The sequence below is a fragment of the Drosophila eugracilis genome, unplaced genomic scaffold, assembly GCF_018153835.1.
Source record: "Drosophila eugracilis isolate 14026-0451.02 unplaced genomic scaffold, ASM1815383v1 contig_2154, whole genome shotgun sequence".
Taxonomy (NCBI): Eukaryota; Metazoa; Arthropoda; class Insecta; order Diptera; family Drosophilidae; genus Drosophila; species Drosophila eugracilis.
In genome coordinates, this window is record NW_024573038.1 from 4,570,107 (window position 1) to 4,588,418 (window position 18,312).

Below are 18,312 nucleotides of genomic sequence, written 5' to 3' on the forward strand. Positions count from 1 at the left end.
TGGTTGATCCTAAAAATTACCCTATTAGGAGGTAACACAATATATTTTAAAAAATTTGACTAGTTTTTACATGCTTAAATGCAATTTAAATTTAAGAAATAACGTTTGCTCTAAGGAGAATCTTAGTTTTGGTAACACGTCATTTATAGAGAATCAAATGGCATTATTGCTTTTTGTCTCTTAAGGTTAGCCCTGAGACTTCGTTTTATAAGAAAAAGGTAAAATTGACATGGCTTAACTAAATCAATGATAAAATTACAGTTCTGTTCATACGATTTTTCAATTTTCAATTCAAATATCCGTTACACATTTAACTGCCGGTGTGGTAGCACTTGAATTAACACCTAAAAAACCCATAGCTTTGGTCATCTCGGTGTGTACACACAGGCGAGTAACAGCGGACAACTTCGCGTTGCAAAATGCTCTTGTTGTTTGTGTTTGTGTTTGTGATTGTAAATAAAAGAAGTAAAGGGCAAACAGTTAGCGCGAAACGAAACGAAACCTTTTAGGCCTGTCCAGAAACCAGAAACCACCTCTAGTGGGAGCAAACAGTGACCGTAGACGTAAATTGTTCAATTAAACCAAATGACTTGACTTTGATCCGCGCAGTCGTAAGAGAGACGGTAAAAAAAAAAGGTGGGCAGGAAGTGGGAAGTGCGATGGATGACAACAAAAAAAGTGTGTATTGGCCAAAAGAAGCTCGCATTGGTAGCAACAAAAACAACTACACGGAAAACCATTCTCACATACACATGGCACTCTTTAAACGCTGCCGCTCGCTCTCGCACTCTCTCTCATTCTCACACATTTGTTCACACACATAAACGTTGCGACGCGTCTCTTGCAAACTTTTTAAAGCGGACGCCAGCAATATTCGGTTCTCACTTCGATGTGGAACGGTAAAGAACCTGTGTCGTTTCCGCCGCGATTCGCAGAAATAAAACGAAAATAGCCAAATACATATTTTTCTCAATCAAATCTAATACCCACTGCAAGTGTGTATATGTGTACAGGAAAAGATCAGATAGATCAGAAGCAGTGCAAGAAGGAAAAGTGCAAAGCGAAAGTTTTGATTGTGCAGCATCCGTCATCTCACTCTGGCAGTCGCGCGTGTAACGGTAAACGTCTCTCTTTCTCAACAACAACATCAGCAGCAACACATTCCAAGGAAAACGAAAAAAGTGCGCTTTTGTCTGTGTGTGTTTCATTTCCATTTCGAAAATTCAATCTTGGATTTTGATTTTGATTGGCCAGATGTGTTTATTAAATGATTGCGCACAGTGTGTGTTATTATGGCCTTATTGAATAAACTCTTCTTTCCGTCGGCAACACCAACAACACCCGCGAATTTAGCGGCAGCGCCCACGCTGACCGCAGCAGCAGTGCTAATTAATAGCCAAACAACAATAGCAACTACAGGAACAACCACAACAAATTCAACAGCAACAACATTGCCGGCACGTACAACGCACGCCTCTGCCGGCGTCGCTGCCTCTGCTTCAGTAGGCAATAGTTCGTCGTCCGCAAAAGCTACAAAACAAACTTCGCGAAATTATCTAAGGTAAGTGTTTATCTGTTTAACAACAACCAAACCAACACCCGGTATTAGTGTATCGATAAAATGCGCACACAACAAAGGGAACCAAAAGAGGTGCAGCTGAAAAAAAACACACACACATGCGAAAAGGCGTTCTCATGATGCGTTTCACACTCTATACACCTATGCCCCGCCTCCCTCTCTTTTGCACCACCTGCGCTTCCTCTTCCCTTTGTTCGTACGCAAATTGGCAAAGCGTAAAACGAGGACGATAACCCAGCACACAAATTCGGCATACACTAGTCAAACGTCACGTACGCCGCCTGCGTTTTTTGATTTGATCTGAAATACTCACCATTATCTATCTATGGGCAAAAACCCGAAACGAAAATGCAAAATCTTAAGGGATTACAAAGATGCCGTTTGGTATTGCAGCTGTCTCGTAAACGTCACAAAGAAGGGGCATTGTCATGTTTCCTTTTGTCTTGAGGTATAAGAACTACAGTGGGCAATTGTTAAAAGACACACTTGGTACCTGAACTTGGAAATACAGATTTAAATTAAATGCTTTTAATTTAGAAAGGAAATTCTTTTACATCGAAGAATATAAAATTTGTCTAATGTTTCGGTTTTGTAAATTTGATTGATAAAAGCGTAAAATCCCTAAAATTCCTGTTATGTTCTTTAAAATGTGTTAATTAAATTTAAATTTAAATTATCACAGAACAATAATTTGGGCTTTCTTTTGTTGAACTACACACAATCTTAAGCTTCACTGTATATCGATAACGATAGCCTGCACCGAAAGCGACTCCAAGAACAACAACAAGCCCTAAATCACCCAACACCCCCAGCAGTGCATATTGGGTAGTCACGGTGGTTGCATGTGTGTGTGCAAGAAGGAGCGGTAATGTTTGGCTAATGCCGTTTCTTTCGCGCGCATTGCTCCACACCCATCGATTGAGCTGCGCGCGCAAATAACTGTGCCCCACTATGCTCTGCCGCTTCCCGTGCTCTTGGTGCCCCTCTCTCATTCCAACAAATTCGTTGATCGTTTCGTTCTCGGCTCTCTTCGTTATCGCTTCGGGTGTGTGCTATCCCTCTCACTCGCACTCCCGCAGCTGTAGGCGTACTGTTATGGACTTTTGCGGAGGAGTGGTGGAGAGAAGGCGACCGCAACGTCAGGCGCAAATGTAAATAAAAGCGAATCACATGACTTGCTAATCGGCGCGGCCTGCTCTCGTGATTATTATGTCATACACATTTGTTGTTGGCTCAGTGGCGCATTGCTTTTTTGTTGCTTTTGCGCTTAATTCATTTCATTATTATTTATTACACTATTTACTTATGCTGCTGCATACGGCGATTTACAATGTTGATTTCTGACACTTTACGCGTTACTTGTGCGTGGGTTCTGATTGTTGTTTCGGTTCCTGTAGTTGTGTCTGCGAGTGTAACTGTGATTGCGGGGCAGTAACAGCAAGATGCTTTGCTTACGATCAGCTGGCAGACACACCCACGTCCGCATTTATAGGAATGCTGTGAGTTTCTGCACCTCTGGATGTTTCCTATTAAATGTTTGTGGACTTAACACGGATAAGATTACAGTTCTGCGAAAGCTATTTATTTGTTTAGTTTAACGAAGGTTTTGACGTGTCAACTGTATTGGCAAAACAACTATTGTGTTTTGAGGTTTTGAAATTAGACTTTGCCCACTGTAAATCTGCCCGTACTTTACCATGCTATAACGATTTCACTTATTTTTCTCAGTTCTCCTCAACTGTACTTTTTTAAAGTTAAGAGAGTTTTTTATTTTTTTAGTTTAAGTAAAATTTTGTAGTTTTAGGATTAAAGTAATAAAGTTTGGTTTGAAGTAGTATACTAAATTAGAATACTAAAGAATTATTTCTTTCATATATAATTTAAAATATGAAGGTGATGCTTAATTTAGTCCATGAACTAGTAAACAGGTTAACCTTTTCGGATTTCTTATTTTTATATTCAATCAAATAGGTCCTAATCATTCTTGTTTGATAACGATCAGAGGCAACATTTTGTGACAACTCACGATGATAACTCGCGGATACCGCACTCTTTCGATATGCAAAAAAAAAAAACTAATTGATGACTAGACTCGGTGACATTTTGTTGACAGTGTCCATAAAATATTTCAATCGTTCTCCCATTTATTTTTTTTGGGGCCCCTAATCTGAGGGCCTGCTTTACCTGGTTAACTCGATTAGCGCCTCGTCCACGCTGTCAATCGGTCGCCTTATCGGTCAGACGCCGAGCTGGCATTTAAAATATATATAGCATAATGGTGAAATTGTCAGATTCAAGTGTGTATTGACCAATATTCGGGGTTGTATATACATTTATGGCCGCGTTTGTCGCCAACATTCGCCATCGTCATCACGTGATAGAAACTTTTCACTCTGCTAATTAAGCGACGCCAGCTTTTGGGGTTTTTGCACTTTGCCCACAAACACAGGCTCTCGCACTCGGAGAATAATTCTAATAATAATAATAAAAAACCTGTAAAGTGTAGACTGCCGACCCGACTAACTCCCCCTCAAAAAGCCCTCCCCGATACACCCCCTATTCCGACGCTATCTTTGTACTAGGTCAGGTTTTTTTTCGGATTTGCTGTAAACTAAACAAACGTTTACACTAATAGCAGTTAAAAAACTCTACTCGGACCAAATAAATGTATTTGTTTATTTGCTTAATTTAATTTGGTGACGACAATAAATTACGGCAGCACGCTTGGGTAAATTTCCACGACAGAATCTGAACCTACACTTATCGTTCATATTCCCAACCACTGGGCCCAAAAGAAATGATTTAAAAATACTTTCGGTCTCTTCTGATAGGCCGAGAGCTAAGAATAAAAAGCTGTTTGCGAAAAAACAGACATTATGGTTCACAATAAAGAAATGGTGAAATGCTGGAAATCAAGGTCTGGACACCTGATGTGAGTCAATCGGCGACGGTGGGGAGGGTGAATCATTTTCTTTGGACCCCGTCGTGACCATGTTTAGACATTTGCTAGCCAGTTGGTCACATGACAGTTTTTTTTGCTTAATTTCGCCTTGATATATGCATGATATAAACGCAAAAAAAAAAAACAAAAAAAAAAAGGCAAAAAATCCAAAACCAGACGCCTGGCATCATGTGCCTTTGAAGGCGTACATTCCTTAACCCAATTCGCAAGTCATTCGCCCGATATCCACCACATATGGCGTCCAAAAATACATATAGCCGTTATTAGCGAGCTGGTATTAATTCCCGATAAGTTCGGGGATTTCAGGCTATATACAAACTGTGATTTCATACACCCCTCGACTCTCTAGTACCCCACAATCGCCATGCGATCGATCTACAAGTGCGATTCGCAAGCTGACGTTCATTGGACTTTCACATGAATCCTCCAACGAATCCCCTCCAGCTACGCAAATCAAGCGAATTAGCACCTTTTGTGGAAAACTTTGGCCCAACAAAGTCTCATTATGTTCGGTGGACCAGGGCTTCAGGCACGTGTGAAACACAATAAAATACGCGTTCGATTGGCGATCAAACAAAGCCACACATATCAATCTTCCACAAAAAAATATTCACCGCTCTGAATGAACCATTATGGATGATTTCACTTAGAGCCTTAGGCAAATGAGTCGTAAATTGGTAGGGAATGAGAATTCATTAATAGTTTTTGATAACTGCCCGCCAATTGAATGGCCAAACACACGCCGGACGGCCAGACATCAATCAAAGTGGTTCGCACCAGGTGTGAACTTATTACATGGGCCGTAACGTTACGATGCGACGAGGAGCCGGTAAGGTAATAGAGTAGGATAGTAATAGACCAGGTGCCACCATGTCTGGCTCTAGTTTTCTAGCGGTGTGGGCCACATGTCAAGAGAGGTGTTATGCCCATCACAACGAAACAACCCCAGGTTCCGATTCCCTTGCCATTATCTCATAATCATCAGTGCAATTAAATATGTATAAGCGTATGATTGCGGGCGGAGCAGTCGGCACACAAACTTTAGTTATGTGCAAACAGAAATCAGCACATTTAAATGGCAGCGTTTCGAGTAGAGAGTGGAGTGGATTCGACTGGAATGGAATGGAATGAGGCGGGGCGGGTCGGTGTGAGGTGATGATGTGGTGCTTCATGTGCGAAGTCGCGTGGTCTGCCAAGTCATATGAGTAGTGAATCGTCGACGACGACGACGCCGTATCCAGTTTTTGTTGTTGCCTCGGGACCCGTTCCGATAGCAGGTGCACTTTGAAAAACAAATGTTTCTATTTTTTATTTAATTTTTAAAGTATTCACATAGTTACCTTAAAGAGTAATGTGCTTTTTATATATATTTTTTTGTTTTATTCAAATAATAACTTTTTAACGAAATTTCTTGATTATTTAGCACAACAGTAAATATTTATTAAATAAATGTTAATTTGATTATCAACAACAAGTATATATTTCACATAAATAACCAAATTTTATATTAAATATCTCAAAAAAAAAAAAATAGAGCATAGTTTATTTATCCTTTTCTTCTTATATATTCCACTTCTACTTCTTTTTGTTAAAACCCAACTCGAAATCAAGTTTACAGAAGCCTGAGTACTTGATATCTCAATCGGATTAGCATTGAACTTCAATAATTTGAACTTGAATAATAAAGTAAAACAAAATAATTCTATTATTGAGCTTTCAATGCCATGTATTGTTAGAAAATGCGGATTATAGACAACTAACTATGAAGTTTGATGTAGTTAAATAAAAAGGCTAATTAAAAATAAGTTAATTTATATTAGAAAATATTATAGTTACTCCGCTTCTTTGCCAGTGTAGACATTAGCGCTTCTCTGTCTGTGCACTGGCCCTGTTGTCACCCATTATCAGTTGACAAAACGCTTTTGTTTTCCACTGCTTGCCGCCGCCTCATATCAATGAGCAGGGCAAACAAAATAAGAGCCGCAAGTGCCTAAGCCGAGAGCTCCATTAACAGAAGCTCAACGAGACACCTTATAGGTGAACCTATCCAGGGGGCGGTATTTCCGAATAATTTCCAATGGTCGATGCATATGGCACTATTTAAATTAAGTTTACCAGCCACGGGCACTATTTACCATTGTCTTTGGCCAAATCCAAACGCTCATCGAATCAGTGGGGTATTATAACAGAAAATGCCTGGGATTACACTTGACTGTTTTTTACGGAATTATGGAAATATTATGCGAATTGTACACACAGAAGTGTGAAAATGAGAATGGTAGTAATATATCTTTTATTACCTTTTCGCTGAACCATAACATTCAGGTAGTTAAAGTCCAGTTGGAAAGCTTAAAATAATAAATGCTAATAGTGATTTAGAAATTTCAAGTTTAAGTTTTTGACTTCACAGATAATTTTTTTATTATCTTTAAGATTTATATGTGGTTTTTAAGTTAAGACTCCACAGATCATTCTAAACTATAAAATAGTTAAATATGGGCTCTACAACGAATTAAGGTCGTGAGAATTAAAAACCAAAAGAATTGCGTTATAAATAAGTAATCACGAAATGGAATTTTTGAACCAGCTAACCACATGATTCTAGGTTGAAAAATTGCTTATATGGTAGCTTACAAAGAACTTGGCTGTTCTGCCTTATCTGCAAGGTCTGGTTATTCCCTCGGCCCGTGCTTGTTTATGTAAAAGTTTTCCCTTAATCTCTGATCCCAGTTTGCTGAATGAAGACATGTTAATTGATTTCTGGCTGCTGTGTAAATTTTGCCATACTATACTCTACCACTATTTCCTTGATGTTGAAATGGCGGAAGTTTTAAAAAGTTTTTAAATTTTGATACCTCCACCAATGTGCGATCATCATACATATTCCGTCATATTTTTGTGACTCTGACTCCTGGCTTGTTGACTTTCAGCCATGAGCTCATCTGGTCTCTACGAGTTGGCTTATTCCCGGGACAGCCCGTCCTGAGTCACGTTGTGTTTGCCAGGTGGAAACAAGTGCACACTGTTAGCACTTGCTGTGGGCAGAGGGTAGAGGTACAATGTCTCTCGTTACCTGGGAACGTTCATTGATTGATTGCGCCCGCAAGTGCTCACCTGTCCTTACCTCAACGCAGCTCCAATCAAATCACCTCACCTCTCCTCACCGGCCTGGCCAGAACCCCTTTTGCCACCTTTTCCGGGTCTGTTTGCATTGGTCTCAAGTGACAATGAAAATCACTCGATATTTTTGTCGTCATTTGCTCATTAGTATTGTGAGCGACGACGACGGCGGCGAAGACGACGACTCTTGTTTGTGTTTATTTAATGTAGTTTATTTTTTGTTATTCTTGCTGTTGTTGTTGCTGCTTGCCCGCCTGATAAATTTCTTATGTTCCAAAGAGTGCGAGTGGCATTTTAAGGGGGGTGGTGTTGTATTGCCAATTTGTATTGAACTTGACATTCGATTTCGATTGCCCAAAAGGACGGGGTGAAGGTCGTTTGACTGTACGGACATGTATTTACTGGATTTATTTGTGTGTGCATAACTGCTTATAATGCCCAATGATAATGATAGTCAATTTGCTGGGCGCAGCTGCCGTTATACTATATATATATATATATATATGAGTATATAAATTATATATACCCATTGTCGTAGCCAAACGCCAACGTCTCCATCGCCATCATCGTTGTTGGACGGTCGGTTGGTTGGGTCATGTGACTTGTTGTATGGATGGAGCAACTGGTTGTTGTTTCGCTTTTGCCGCTGCCGCCTTGCTTGCCCGCCAGCCCGCCTGGCTTTTGTTGGCTGGCTGTGTTGTCGTCGCTTTGGAAATCTGTGTGCTTATTTGCCACGCTCTCTTTCATTCACTCACACGAAAAGACAAACACTGCAGGAAAAAGTTGCCATCTTGTCACAGGAAATCCATTCTTGAAGGCTAAACTATACGTTACTGTTGAGCTAATGTTATAAAGAGGTTAAGAATCTCTGAAACAAGTTTGTCATGTGAATTATACAAACTAGTTTCTCTTTTTAACTCAACTGATCTTTCAACCTTTAACGTCTCTAATTGGCAAATTTAATATAGTACAACCTGAGAGTCGAGTAGATTAAATCCGGAACTCTGTCTGAAGGTGATAGGAAATGAAAAATATTTTCCATTCCTTGATCGAGATAGAAACTTATTTTGATAAAATTTGGTATCTAAAGTCAGAGTAGAAAAAATTACCTAAAATATCTAATAATCCTATGGTGATAAAAGTTTATCAACTGACCTAAATGCTTAGCATGCTTGGCTTAAAGGGCTTTGGGTTTTTCTCAGTGCAAATTCCGCAGACAGGGAGAGTCAGGCGGCCAGACACGCTCTGTAAAGTCATTAACAGATGCTGATTTGATTACAATTGTGCGCCTTTACTCTCTGTTTATCACTCTGGTTATTGTTTGTTTGTGTCTGTGGCAGTGCCAAAGCTAAAGCCAAAAGTCTGGGACATATCAATTGGCTGGCTATTTCCCATATCAATCAGTGGCGCGGAGTGGAGTATCTAAGGGCTAATCAAAACATAATCCAGGCAAAGCCTGATAACGCCCGTCACCACTCGAGTGCCACTCCGCCTTACATCCCCCATAAGTACACCTGGCCATATCAATCAAATTATATACTTCTATATTTATATATATACATATAGTGCAGACCTCTGCGAAAGCGAGAGGGCTATAATATTGTGGGGGGATCGTGGTTAGCTCTTGTCTTTGTTCATTATGCATGCCTGCCTGCGCCTGTGTTTATGTAGATATGTATTTATTTGCTTAATATTGTTTGGCTGTGGCTCGCTTTTGTTTTGCTTGCGTAGCTGAAAAAGCATGTGATCTTAGCGAGTGCCCCGCCCCCCTTGCTTCTTGCCCGTCCGCTTTCCCGCTGGCTCAGCGCCCCCATAGAAATAATGAAAATAAAAGCAGAAATATCTGAATAAACAACGCCGCCTCTTCGAGCGATAAGTCAACTTAGCGGCCTTTCGATAATTGTTTTCGCGCTGATCTCTCTCCCGTACTCGTCTTGGCCAGGTCAGCCGGCAGCCCACGGTCCGCCTTGTACCTTATGGCTTCTGACTTTCTGGCCCCGTATGCTCACGTACTCGTAGTAACCCAACGATCACGGCTGCTGACAAAGTCCATTTAGGCGGGCAAACGTTGGCACCCTACAAAAATCTACAGTGGGGTGTTTTGATTGCTTTATCAACATGGAAATTTTCTTGGAAGAATACGCTTAAGTTAGGAATTTAAAAAATTTTTACTGAATTTGATAAAGAAAGTTAGTCAACTAATTATTTAAATGAACTTTTCTGTCAAAACTAAAGGGCTGTGTTTTATATTTGTGCTTGAAAATGGCTGTAAAACTTATGATAGAGATCATAATAAAACCATTAAAAAACCAGAAAATTACCTTTATAATTACATTGCCCAGGGCATTTAACCTTCGACTGAAAAACCACCGAGGAATGTCTTTAATGTTGTTATTAAATTTTGGCCATATGTCTTTCAACTAATCCATCAAACAATCATTCATCGTTGTCTCTTGACTTTTGCCCAAATATTTTTCCTTTCTCTTTCCGATGTTTGAATGTGTATTTGGGTTTACTTTTTTTTATTTGTTATTATTTTTTTCTTTCCTTTTTTAATTTTTAAACAACATATTAACACATCAGTCTATGACAAGCAACAAATGGTGGCCACATGATGCTCGTCCGACTTTTGGAACCATTCGCCGGGGCTTGGATTCGGGTTTTTGATGTTCGGTTGGTTCGGTTATGTTCGGTTTGGGTACGCAGCTGGACGATCGAAATGGATGGATCCGAGAAATCATGTGAGCAGTGCTCCAATTTGGATGCCCCATGTCGCGGCCCCGAAGTCGCCTCGTTGAGGATCGTTGCTTGTATTATCTGCATGAGTGTTTCAGCGTAGTGCCCTCGTCTATATATGTATGTGCCTATATCGATTTGCCAGGCAAGGCGGCAGGCAGCAAGCGGCTGGCAGAAGGCAGGCAGGCCTTATTATAATGCATATGCGAGTGAGCTAGCCGCTCGTCTCGCTCTGACGAATGGGCACGGGACCTGGGCTTTTCAGTCCCCGTTCCCAGTTCCTCAGTTCTCGAGTTCTCGAGTTCCCAGTGCGATCGCGAGCGCCTTGAACTTCATTTGCTGACTAGCATCGCGGCCATAAAGATATCGACGCGTCGTCGGTCCGCGTTAATCGGGGGTCCAACGGTAAATGTTACAGTTCGACTTCTCTAACTCCAGATAGATAAATGTTAAAATAAATTAAATTTACGATTTTTTAGCTCAACTACTGCAAGTCAAGAAAATAAATGATGGAAACAAAAATAAACACGAAGTAGAAGAAAATATAAATTTCACAATAAGCGATTATTAAATCAGCAAAAAGCTTTTTAGTTACAATATTTTAACAAACATATATTTTAAAAAATGTTTATTATTTCTAAAAAACCTTATCAAAAAAGCTACGCATTTGTTAATCATTTCGTGACTTTGTTGTTAGTAAATACAGAAATTGTTTACATTTTTATTTGCAAATCCAGCGTAAATAAAAAGTGAGTTTTAAATTGATATTGATGTTGAGACTTTTCACTTTTTAAAGTAAATCAATATAAATGAGAGATTTATTCTTAATGAAATAATTGTGAAATACGAAATTATATTATATTATATAAAGAATAAAAGTTATTTACTTAAAGTTATAGGGCTTCTCCAGTAACAATCGCATTACATCAGGATTTTCTTGTATTATGAAATTATAGATAGGCAAGGTCGAGTCAGAGAAGTGAAAACGTCGTAACTAAGGAAATTTCCAGCCAGACAGTCGGCGCTATCGCGAAGCTGCAGGTGGACTTACCCTTTGTCGCATGCATACACCGCCCTTCAAATCCAAGTAAGCACGGCCAATAAATTGGACCCGAAACGGAAAAGCCGGACATTGGACAGACGGAGGACAACAAAGGGACCGCCGGTCACGGTCCGTCTGTGTTCTGGCCACTATATATCCACTGTATCAGTGGGCCCTCGTGACCAGCCCAAAACCAAAAAAACACCTTCGTAATCATAGCTGTGCGTGCGAGCTCCCCCCTTCTTATCGCAGGGCTGTAAAACATTTATTAAGCTCTAAAACTAGTTCGCCCACTCCCTCACCCGCCCGCCCCTATACCATTTAACCCCTCAGCCCCGCCCCCTAAAACGGCAAACGACTATCATCAGTTGGGCTAATTGTTAATTATAGCGCTAATTTCAGGAAAGGCGCCTTTGCAAACTTAGCGCTACTTAGACAAGCCATTTATAAAGCCACTAAAAATTAATTAGCTCAAATCTGTTGTACAAGCTTTAAATCGAGTGCACGGGGCTGCCGATTTGTCTGGCATTTGGAGTGGATTTTTAATCGTTTTTTTGGGTATTAGAGAAAGCTAAAGCTCATTAAAGTTGACAGAATCTATCAACGAATAATATATTACTAATTATTTCGTTGTATTTAAGTATCTACACGGCAGTTCGATTATTTATTAACAGCTTGAATGGTGATTTAGTACGTTTTTTAGCTTTCAAACCTATTAAGTTTCCATTGAGATGTGTATAATATCAAAGAGGGAAACTTAATATCCCCATTCATGGTTCCTCTACAAATTCGTATTCGTTTAAACAAATTCTATTAGATAAAACTTAAAGCGGTTTGTTTGCTGCTGAGATACATAGATTTGTTTGCACTAGTTGGATAAGCCAATTATAGAACGTCCGAAAATAAATTGGTTTAATTTAACACTTGAGTTTGCCGTCATGTGACTAGTGACACCTTCACTGCCCCCGCCTCTCAATGGGTTCAAAGTTCAGCATTAGTACGTTTTAGGCGGCCTTATCTTTCGACATTCTGGTTCTGGGGTGTAAATGCTAAAGATTTGTCGGAAAGTGCTCAACGGGGCCGCTCTCGTATGAGGCCATGAGTAATCGTCACGTGCCAACTGGTGGGGTCGCTATATATAGAGCATAGCATTTGCCATTTTATCGACGACAATGAACAGCCCCACAGAATACGAGAGCTGTTCGAGATGTGCGCATTATAATGAGCCTCGTCTGGCCAGCGGAACAGTGGGTGGCATTTCGACGACCTTCGAGCGGAACTCTAGAATCCCAATTTCGAACGGTGTCGAATGGCAGAAAAGGTGTGGAAATAAGAAATGATATTGGTAGGAAATGAATTGAAGGGGAATATGGGAATTTATGAGGAATTTATGGTATATTAAAGAAAAAATTCTTTATTTGTCACTTTTATTTTTATACTTTAACTATGATATTGAACAATAATTAGTAATCACAACCTAAAGTATGCCAGCAGAAATCCGCTTACTTAGCCGGTTATTACAAAGAAACCAACCATATGTAGGAACTAAGTTTTGCTGATTCATTGATAAAAAAGTATTAACCATTTTATTTATTTCTCCTATTTTTCCAGTCGATTCCCCTTCGAGGGAAGCCAGGTGCGAATTCTGCTTTACAAAGAGGATGACAGTCGGCGACTGCTCTTCGACTCGAATGCCCTCCAGAAGGTGACGCACAGGGACACATCGTCCACATCCGGATCCGTATCATCTTTATCATCATCTACGAGTGGCGGTGGAAAGTTCCTTAAAAATGAGAAGTACACGTCACTGCAGCAGAATGGCAAGATTCAGGCCAAGACACATTCCAGCAATGGTAGCAACTTCATTGATGTTTGTGCGGAATATGGCTATAAGGTGAGTCATTTTTAGTTTACACCAGAAGGTAGTTTATAAGGAGGTATCTAATTTCACCATTAGAGTCAATATTTGTGCTTTTTGCTGTGAGGTCAACAAAAACAAATAAGATTTACTCAAGATTAATTAAAAGTTGATTTTGTTGGACTTAATTAATATATAAAATTTTTGTAAAACAGCACAATCGACCCTCTGGAGCAGACATCACACCGCTGGGCGAGATGGTGTTTGGCTCACTGCCAATGTCCTTTTGCGGAACGGCCCTGAAAGTGCACTGGCTGCCGCAACCGGCTAGGATCTTGTGCTCCCAAGTCTATCTGACGCCAACCAACAATGGAGGATCTGGATCCGGTCACTCGCCCTACTCTACGCTATCGGCAAACAGCCTAGCAACGCCGCGTACCTCGATATGCAGCGAACACGGCTCCATGGATGGTCTCTCGATGAACTCGTTCTCTATGCCGTTCAGCGTGAGTGTAGGACGCCAGATGAGCTTGACGCCGCCACTGGATGTCCCGGCAGCGCCGGCTGATCAACAGTCACTGTCCATACATTCGGTTGACTCCAGCGGACCGCGGTTTTCGTCCACTTACAGCACAGCCACGGATTCTGGCTATTCGGCCAGTGGAAGTGGCAGTGGAACTGGCGGACAGTGGTCCTATCAATACTCATCCACGCGCAGTAGTTTAGGCAGCGTTCTCTCTGATCAGTCGGATGCGATAAGGAAGTTGAGCATGGACTCGGCCTGCTATACGGGATCCTCTCCATATCTGGACGAATTTGCCAGTGATGGCTGTCTGCAGCGAAGAATCTCGCGCAATTTGCGCACCTCCTTCGAGAACGAGCATTCCAAGAACGATTTTATCGGCTTCCTCAGCGACAATTACGCCTTCAATGGCCAAGTGGTAGCACCAGGAGGCGGCGGAGCTGGGGGTGGCAGTGAAGGCGGTGGAATGGCTCCACCTCAGTATAGAAGAGCAAGCTATTGTGCGAATGAGTCTCGCAGTAATCCGGAAATGGGCAGGAGGCAGGCAAATCTTCGCCGTCGAGCGAAACTGGGATTGGCCGTTTGTATTTCAATGAGCGAGTCCTTCGAGGAGGAGATGGAGCTGTTCTGCAGCGAACATATAGCATTGCTTGAATCCATGCTTAGTAGGCTGAGAGCGAGCACGGAGCATGCGTACATCAATCATAAGAACTTCCTTCAGGTAAGGATCACACATACTATCCCGTTATTTAGGAAATAATCAGGATGTTCTGTGTGACCCTCAGATCATGTTCCAAGCTTGCCAGGATACGCAACAGTGGTTCAGTGATCTTTTCACCGCTCCGCGTATCAAGACACCCGTCTGGCTGAGCATCACCACCAGCGGCAGCAAGTACTCCAAGACTGTGGCCGAGAGATTCATCAAGGAGCTGTGCGACCTTCTTTCCTTTGCGGATACCAAGGACTCTAATTTGTATGTGGGATTTAGTTAAGAAAGTCAAAAACCATATTGCTTAAGCTCAAATTCTTTTTACAGCTTCATCAGCACAATGCTAACAGGGATTCTCACCCATCACCTGGGCTGGGTGGCCACTGTGTCCGCCTTTAACAACGCTGGCTCCCGGCGATCGGAATCATCTTCCTCGGCGGCTGCCATTGAACAGCGGGCGAAGCTGCTTCAAGTGGCCCAAAAGCATCCGTACAATGCACTTTGGGCGCAGCTGGGTGACCTTTATGGAGCCATCGGAATGCCGCCCAAGCTAGCTCGTACCATAGTTTGTGGAGCAGAGAAGCTGTGGGTGGAAAAGCTTCTGAACGTTCTCACCTACTTCATCCGCTGCAGCGAGGTACGGCGGGCGGCTAAACGGGAGGATTTTAACAAGCAGCTGATCAACGACCTGGTCAACCAGAGTCAGACTCAAAATCAGACGGCTAACCAGGAGCGGAACAAGAGTCCACCCACACAAATGCGCGGATTAAGCAGGACGTCGACATGCAAGCAAAATCTAAATGCGATTGTCGATGATGCGGACGATGAGGATTGCGAATTTAATGGTTACGATAAAGAAAATGAGAATGAGGACCGAGACGGAGTGGACTCCGGATCTGTGGACGCCAGCGATGGTATGCAGACGCTGAAAAAGAATGAGATTCCCACAGTGCTGGCTTTTCGAGACTCGCACTTTGTGCAGCAAGAGCTGCGTATCGGTAACTATCTGATGGACACAGGAATTGATAAGAAGACGATACTGGAGAGGCAGGCGCAGCAGTTCTTTCGTACTGGTAAGGACGGCCGGATCCGTTTGACAGTAACCACACCGGACAACGTGGAGATGTGCATGGAGGAGGAGCAGTCGAGCGGTACTGGCTCTGTGAGCACTGGTTCTGTGGACGATGGTGCCATCGAAGCCATTGACTATGAAGACAACGTGGAAGCTCCACCGAAGAAGAACTTCTTCTGGAACATGGTACCGGTGGCGGGTGTAAAGGAGGGACTGAGTCTTAGCGATCTAGCAAAACTGCATCAAGGGATTCGGATCATAAATCGCAAGCTGGAGCGACGTAGCAGCAGTTACTCCGTCGAGGGTAATCCCGACCAGCAACAGAGTAAGACGGGTGGAGGAGGGGACTTTGAGCCCCTCAGCCATGAGAGACGTGCGTCCCATTTGTCTCTTTCCGATTTAATCACCCAAAACAGCATGGGCAAGAGCGATCGCATGACATGGGGCATCGAGCCCATAAAAGAAAACGTTAGCCTGGAGGAGCAGATCCACTTCGATCACTGCCACAAACTAATTGAGCGAGAGCATGGCATTTGCAGACAAACATCGGCGGATAATGGCAACGGTGTTGTCTTTGTCCTTGGCGACAATGAGCCGCTGATCAATCTGAAGAAGAGCAGCGAGGATCTTACCGGAGATCAAGATGCCAAGCCCGCCCTTATGCTGTGTGCTCAGCATCAGCGTACCCACGACAGAAGTAAACATTCTGGTATGAAGTTTAACTTCGAGCAGTATCCACAGATTGCCACCAACTACATGAAGAGCAAGAATCTGGTGATGTCCAACTATGATCTGCTGATGGACAAAGCCACCAAACTGGAGGCCAGCGAGGCAGCGGCTCTTAAGGGAAGCGATAGTACGGCTACACTAGCCGCTAGCAGTAGTTCCACAGCGGCTTTACCCCCTCCCGCAACTCCGGTGGCTGCGAATAGCGATCGTTGTGTGGTGTGCAGCAGTGGCGTTGGTATCAACGCCTCCGCCACCTGGAACCAAACGCCCTCTAATGCCACCGAGTTGGAGTTTGAGACCGATGATGTGCACTGCTATAATCAAAGTGGAAATAGTAATGGATGTAGTTCTAAGGCCTTGCAGTCTGTGAACTCGGCCGCCTCCATAGACACTCTTAAGTCAGCAGTTGCCGTGGAGCCAGTGAGTTCAACGATTCCCACTCAGATGCAGACCACATACATGCGCAAGCAGCAGCCCAAACGAGTTCCTTCAGGACGCAGTTCCATCTCCTCGGTGGCCGCCAAGTGCGCGGCCGTCAATGTGTCCCAGCAATTGCTTAAATTGCCAGTTCCGGGCGTCAAAGAGTTGCCGCAAGACGATGACTCGCCGGGCGAACAGCTGCGGGCTGGCTTTATTCCCTCGCTGCTGCTGAGTGTCAGCGATCACTACGTCTCCGACATGGTACTCCAGGTGGGTGTAGTATTCCAATCTTGGCTCCTGATCTTTACTGATTTATTCCATATTTCTTATTTGTAGGGCACTTGTGCACCGCCTAATAAATGGGAGATGAATCTGCGCGAGGATCTGGCGCTGGCTTCGCGCTCCGCTTCGTTAATCTCACAGCCCGCGGAAAACATTGCCATTGTGGCGGACATGGACAAATGGGACGTAAGACTCATCTCGTCGCAGACTCAGCAGTTCCCGTATGCCGGTGGCCAGAGCTCGCCGGTGGGCATGTCTCAGCTCGTGTCTAGCATGCTGGAAACCGTACAGGCCATGCATGCTGGCGGCATTCCAGCCTATGAGGTAAATAATCCTACACTATTCTCTATTTAGACTTGATTAACTCTCTAATTTCTGATTTTAGTGCCTGTCTTTCCTGGAGTCGAAGCTACAGGAAATCTACTTGCAATCAGAAACATTGGCAGCATTCCTTCTGGAGACGGACCCGTGCCGGCTAAGCGATATCACCAATCCGCTGCAGCTCTCCGAAAACGATGTGCCGCTGCTTCTTTCGATTGCATATATACACACGCCCAAAATCAGCCGCAAGTGCGGCATCAGCTTCAGGTGACAGGCCTTCGCCGTCTGCTGCTGAGCCAGGATATTGCCAAACATTCAACCACTCAGCCATTCAGCGAGCTTTTCTCATGCATCATCCAAAGCGAAACAAGCAAATACTCCAGCGAATTTTAATTTCACTGATTTTGTGATATATTTATACGTGTATGAATCTAGCGCTTTAAAGCAGGATACGTTAGTGAGCCATAGCCTTAGCCCTCGAACGGAACCGATCCGATCTGATTGGAAACGATCGGTTTCAGACTATTTTAATCGCCCGGTGTAAACGGGTCGTTCATCGAAATTTACCACATCCACTCATCGCGGGTCACATGAAGAAGTATTGTAAATTATCTGGGTTAGAATTAGCCGGGCCAGATTGCGTAGAGGCGATGGCGTTGACGATGATGATGACAACTCCGGCTTAGCGGCACTCGAAATGCTCTGCTATCGGATCGTTCGATCGCCAAAACATATCTTGCCCCGCCCCACACTTTTGTAGTGCTTGATTTAGATTTAATAATTTATGACAGCAGTAATATAATCGTAGAATTAATTGTATAACTTTACAATAACCTAGGGAAGCAGTGCAGCTAAAACAACTAAAACAAAAAATTTAAATCAAAATATGTATATATTTTTGAAGGAAACAATATACAACAATTTTAATATGAAATAACTAATGCGTTTTTATTACTTTT

General features: G+C 42.7%; 1 protein-coding gene across 2 annotated transcripts; it reads left to right on the forward strand.

The window, feature by feature from the left end:
* Positions 1 to 405: 405 nt before the first annotated feature.
* Positions 406 to 18,273, forward strand: LOC108114477 (folliculin-interacting protein 1). 2 transcript variants are annotated; one of them, XM_017225491.1, is made up of 8 exons: positions 10,552 to 10,802; positions 11,354 to 11,484; positions 13,051 to 13,333; positions 13,513 to 14,541; positions 14,606 to 14,793; positions 14,857 to 17,020; positions 17,087 to 17,356; positions 17,418 to 18,273. In XM_017225491.1, exons 2-8 carry the CDS (start codon positions 11,459 to 11,461, stop codon positions 17,622 to 17,624), a joined length of 4,167 nt encoding a protein of 1,388 aa, XP_017080980.1. In that variant the 5' UTR covers positions 10,552 to 10,802; positions 11,354 to 11,458; the 3' UTR covers positions 17,625 to 18,273. The 2 variants fall into 2 exon arrangements, with proteins under 2 accessions (XP_017080979.1, XP_017080980.1); XM_017225490.2 differs by lacking the exons at positions 10,552 to 10,802; positions 11,354 to 11,484 and adding an exon at positions 406 to 1,561.
* The last annotated feature ends 39 nt before the right edge of the window (positions 18,274 to 18,312 follow it).

Excerpts from the sequence above, each read along its gene's own strand:
- LOC108114477 (XM_017225490.2), top strand. The coding sequence starts at position 1,293 with ATGGCCTTATTGAATAAACTCTTCTTTCCGTCGGCAACACCAACAACA. Across the intron at positions 1,562-13,050 it reads ACTTCGCGAAATTATCTAAG|TCGATTCCCCTTCGAGGGAA; the intron begins GTAAGTGTTTAT and ends CTATTTTTCCAG. Across the intron at positions 17,357-17,417 it reads GCGGCATTCCAGCCTATGAG|TGCCTGTCTTTCCTGGAGTC; the intron begins GTAAATAATCCT and ends TTCTGATTTTAG.